The sequence below is a fragment of the Eschscholzia californica genome, unplaced genomic scaffold, assembly GCF_041429995.1.
Source record: "Eschscholzia californica isolate CP2 unplaced genomic scaffold, dmEscCali1.0.p SCAF_1, whole genome shotgun sequence".
Lineage (NCBI taxonomy): Eukaryota > Viridiplantae > Streptophyta > Magnoliopsida > Ranunculales > Papaveraceae > Eschscholzia > Eschscholzia californica.
In genome coordinates this window covers 53678799-53684113 of record NW_028238198.1, presented here as the reverse complement: position 1 = coordinate 53684113, position 5315 = coordinate 53678799, and the positions used below count along the sequence as shown (strand labels likewise).

The following is a 5315-nucleotide window of genomic DNA, read 5'->3' as shown; positions in this document are numbered from 1 at the left end:
GTTTGGATCGGGCCGGTTAAGCTTATATCATTTATCCGGGTGGAACAGTCGGACTTTAAAACTCTCTGTCTTTTCGAGCTTTAGGCCTTCGGGTACCCGTAAATTCTAACGAATTCGGACGTCCAAAACGAATTTCTGGTTATCGGACTTTTTTCCGAGCCCCATGACTACACGTATCCGTAAGAGATACATGGTCTTATGTGCAAACAAACAATTACGTCCAAAATACGTGGCTCTCCAACTACAAACCCCTAGAATCAAATAACGCACGTGTCCATTTCATTAGACGCGTGAAGGTACTTAACTATGGGAAATAGCACATACTTTGAAACTCTAATTACAATTAATACCATCTCCTCCCACCTCGTCAATTACTCAATACACATGCACCCTCTTTCTCTTTCTTTTTCACAAAAGGTGAAGTATATTAACCACACTCACCTCTCACAAGCGACTCGTTCCTCCTTCCCCCTCTCTCTCTCTCTCTAGATCCATCTCTCTCTAACTGTTTGTCTCCTTATATAAATAAATATACATTGTGGGTATAAGTCCTAAACCCTAGAAGTGAGAACAGCAAGAAGGCGATTGTACTACTCGATCTTCTTCTTGCTATATTCTCTTTCTCTTTAAAATACTCCAAAGTTGTGTAGAATTGAGGATATTGTGTTTTGTGTGAATGGCTAGTAACTTGTGTGGCGTAATTCATGGGTTGAAGCCATTTTTGATAATGGTGGTGGTACAGATTGTGTTTGCAGGGATGAATGTGTTTTATAAATTGGCTATAAATGATGGAATGAATATGAAGATTTTGGTTGCTTATAGATTTTTGTTTGCCACTGCTTTTATACTCCCTCTTGCCTTCTTCATTGAAAGGTTTTCTTTCTTTTATTCTTTTTTTTTTTTTTTTTTCTTTCTATATAAAATTACATTTTATTTCTATTCAAAACTCAAATTACTAGAGCACAAACAACAACTTGTAGCTTCAGTTGGCTGTGCATCTATCATGCAATAAAGAGGTATTCAGGATTATTAAACTTGGGTATAAATAAAGTAGTTAGACTTTAGGCCACGTTATTTATGGTGTTTATCACATTGTATCGATATATCAATGCTTTTGTATTGTCTATCGTAACTAATATGGAAAAAATAATATTATAGCACAAGTTTTGTAGATTAATACCGTACATGAATTTTAATAAAGAATCAATAGCCATTAGTATTCTTTGAGTGTAATTCTTTTAGTGTTTCACTTAAGGCAGGAAAAGGAGGCCAAAAATGACATGGATGATCGTTTTTCAAGGATTTCTTTCTGGATTATTTGGGTAAGTCGGTTAATTGATTGATCTATTAATGGTTGATAATACAACTTCTCATTCCCATGCGGCCATGCATGAATAGAGTGTTGGACTTTAGCTATGACGACAAATTAGTTTTTTTTTTTGAATTGTTCAGCGTGTGCCTCGAACCCTTGACCTCTAAGGCGGAAGATTATACCTCTTACCACTCCAACCAAGGGTTGTTGGCATGACGACAAATTTGCCTAATTAGGGCTATGCTAATTACCCAAATTCGTCTTTCTTTTAAGGAGATCAAAGTGACTTACCAAACCGATTTACTATTGATATATGTTAACTAAAATTCGTTATAGTTAGGATGCATTATCTTCATAAAATTAAGTTTATTTGTTTTCATTTCATATAATTTTGGTACGTTGAGAGAAAAACTGATTTTTTATAGGTTGTGTTTGTGAATGAGATCAGTGGAGCATTGACTCAAAATTTGTATGTGGCGAGCTTGCATTTAACATCGGCAACATTTGCTTCAGCCATGACGAATCTCATTCCAGCTGTTACGTTCATTATGGCACTAGCTTTAGGGTGAGTCGGGCAAAGTGGTCACGGGTTTCATGACACTCTTTTATATTCAACTTACCTTTCCTTTTGGGGATATTGAGCTCACGTGTTTCTATATATACATATAAATGCTAAATATGCCGAAATTTGGAGTCGACCATGGGACGTCGAAAAGTGATGTGGCCGACTCCAATTGGTCTGATCGTTTTTTACTCCTTGGTCGGCTGGAAACTTCGGACGTTTAGCATTTCTGATATATATACTTTGAAAAATAGAACTCATCGAAATTCTTAATTTGAACTTGCAATTTTCTTGATATTTCAGATTTGAGAAGTTGGGATTTGGAAGAACATCTGGGAAAGCTAAGGTGTTAGGGACACTGATTGGCATTGGTGGGGCGATGCTGCTGACATTTTATAAAGGCATCGAGATTCCCATTTGGTCGACACATGTTCTTCACATCCATCGTCAAGAACACGTGGTAGAATCAGCAGCAGATTCTCGTAAACGTGTTATGGGCTCATTAATGGCTGTAGGCAGTTGTTTGTCTTATGCTACCTGGTTGATGGTTCAGGTGAGTTGATCTTATTTCCGGGCGCCTCCTGTAACTGTTAACGCCTCTCCCTCAAGGCATATTTGAGGGTGAGGTCGTGAAGAAAATAGGCGCCTCTAACACTTACAAGGGGTACCTTTAAATTTTTCCTTCCCGAATCACCCCTGACTAAATAATTGTCCTCTTTCAACAGACTAAATTGGGGGAGAGGTATCCTTGTTATTACTGGACTACCGCATTGATGTGTACAATGGGATCTATCCAGGCCGTTGGATTTGCATTATGTACGGAGAGAGATTGGACACAGTGGAAGCTTGGATGGAACATTAGGTTACTTGCTGCCGCTTATTCGGTGAGGTTGATTGGTTCTATTATTCTTACATTCTTATTACACTTTCTTGTTGGCCGAGTTTATCTCCAAGTTTGGGTCTAACTATAGTCTATAATCAGAACAAAAGCAGTTTCATGAACAGTATAAATATGGAAAACTCTATTTGGCCGACCAAAAATGGCCCGAATTACCCAAACAAGGCAGATCGATGTCAACATGCTGACGTTACGAGCAAATTTGCCTTGTCAGACCACTTTTTGTCAGACAACTATAAGCATTGTTGTATAAATATGGTTAGGCTCTCTCTTAATTTTACTACAAAATATAACATTCTTTGACCTCTTGATATAAGAGGGAAAAAATGATTAGTATTAGGGTTCGTATAAGGGAAATAATGGTATTAATTGGTGCACGAATGATTATGAATTGCAGGGTATCTTTGCATCAGGGTTGATGGTGACACTAATCGCGTGGTGTGTACATGAAAGAGGACCATTGTTTGTCTCCGTCTTCAACCCTTTAATGCTTCTCCTCGTCGCTTTTGCCGGGTCTATCTTCCTAGATGAAAAGCTACATCTCGGAAGGTATTCATGAACTTTATTTCATTAACATACATGTTGTCCCTTTTTATTCAACTAGTTAACAATTCACTTATTCTCCCTCACTGTGTATAAACATAACAGTGTTTTAGGAGGTGCATTAATAGTGATTGGATTGTACTGTGTATTATGGGGAAAAGGCAAAGAGATGAAGAGAATGTCTAGGCTGATGCCTTCTAAAAGTTCAAGAAAATCAGAAGTAGTTGAAGTGATAATCACTTCTACCAACAACAATAACAACACAACCACTAATACCAATGGAGACATCATCAAGGATTTGGATATTGATCAACATGATCGCAATGCTAGTACAGCGGAAGTTGGAAGTACTTGTAACTCTTCACATAATATATTAGTGGAAAGAGAATCTAACACATTAAACAAATAGAACTAGTCGTCGTACTTGGGAAAAACAAGAAGAAAAAGAAAACGAAGGTGACTACACTAGATAGTTTTTGTAGAAATACCCAACAAGAACACTTATTTTTCTTTGATTTGTTATTTTCTTTCTCACATTCTTTTTTCCTTGTTTAAAAAGTAGAGTTGAGTGAAAGTTTTTAGGTGTTCAAAAGGCTTTAATGTTTTCTTAGATTATTTCAAAATGTACTTCGTGCAGGTCCTTTGTACACTTGTACATGCCTCATTATGAATTAGTAAATGCTTTCCTTTTGTTTGAGCCAAAATAAATTCTTTTTTTTTGAAGACAACTATATATATCGAAGATATAAGGACGTAACAAAGTTAAAGGCAACAATTCAAGAACACTAATGCAAAAAGAAAAGAAATTTAGAAAAAAAAAATATCTTCTAAGTTTGTTTGTTTCTTCATCTTCATTTTCTTCTAATTCTCTCTCTTCAAACACCTCTCTTGGGTCTTCGATTTCAAGAAGGTTATACTGAGACATTTCTTCTCTAGAGATGTTGTTATCTCTTAAAGACTTCTTTGCATCTCTAGTGTCTTGAGATTGAAGTGTTGATGTTTAATCCATTGAGATTGTACTGCATGTAAAACAGTAATATAAACCGAGACATCTGTCATTAGTAACGAAGAAGAAATCAATTTAAATTTGGAATAATTTTAACAGAGATATAATAGGAGGTAGTTCTGATTTTTCTCCCCACTAATATCTCTTGTCCCACGATTTCATCACATGATTTACAAACGAAAGTAATGAATTTCATATTCTCATAAATGAAAAGAATAGACAAATAGAATTCTAAACTATTGCCAATGTCCGCAAATCACTGAGATGAAGACTGACCAAAAAAAATATTTGAAAAAGTAAAATTATATTCAGCTTGACACATAGAACATGAGATGTACATGAAAGCAGGTAAGCGATTGAGGGTTACCTGATCCCTACAATATATAAACTAAAATATTCTACACAAATCTAAACTTTTTATGTTAAAATTATGGAGTAAATCATTTATCTGATTAAAGAAAGTACTAAATTTTGGTGTGCTCCATCTTCACCTTCATTGTATGGCTGGCTCTATCCATCAATGTAATTTATATCAATTACATATATGACTCCATCTGAAAAATAAACACAAATAAGATATTAATCTAATCTTAAAAGAAGAAGCAAGAATAACTATATGAAAGCTATATAACAAATTTAATCGAATATAGGTAAGAAGATTGAGAGGAAAAAAGGGAATAAACTGGAGAAGAAGATAAATCTAAAGTTTGATGGTGTTTTTCTTCGAAATTGTAGTACCTGTAAAAAAAAAATTATGTGAGAAAGATATTACTGCAATTAAAAATTACATGGACTACATGAAAATAACTATACGAAAGCTATATAACAAATCTAATTGAATATAGATAAGAAGATTGAGAGGAAAAAGAGAATAAATTGGAGAAGAAAATAACTTAAACGAACTTATGAATTAAATTAACTTACCCGATGTTTGGAATATCTTCAGTGTTTAGATGAAGAGGGGAAAAGAGAAAAAATAACTAAATTGTAATTG

The 5315-nt window shown here is 34.9% G+C and overlaps 1 protein-coding gene across 6 annotated transcripts; it reads left to right on the top strand.

The window, feature by feature from the left end:
- The first annotated feature begins 529 nt into the window (after positions 1 to 529).
- On the top strand, positions 530 to 4023 carry LOC147567615 (WAT1-related protein At1g25270-like). Of its 6 annotated transcripts, none has more exons than XM_086654206.1 (7): positions 530 to 873; positions 1260 to 1322; positions 1761 to 1877; positions 2178 to 2427; positions 2672 to 2758; positions 3170 to 3321; positions 3421 to 4023. In XM_086654206.1, the coding sequence occupies exons 1-7, from the start codon at positions 677 to 679 to the stop codon at positions 3722 to 3724; spliced, it is 1170 nt and encodes a 389-aa protein (XP_086510332.1). In that variant the 5' UTR covers positions 530 to 676; the 3' UTR covers positions 3725 to 4023. The 6 variants fall into 6 exon arrangements, with proteins under 6 accessions (XP_086510332.1, XP_086510330.1, XP_086510333.1 ...); XM_086654204.1 differs by having other exon boundaries at positions 2600 to 2758; XM_086654207.1 differs by having other exon boundaries at positions 1738 to 1877; positions 2600 to 2758.
- The last annotated feature ends 1292 nt before the right edge of the window (positions 4024 to 5315 follow it).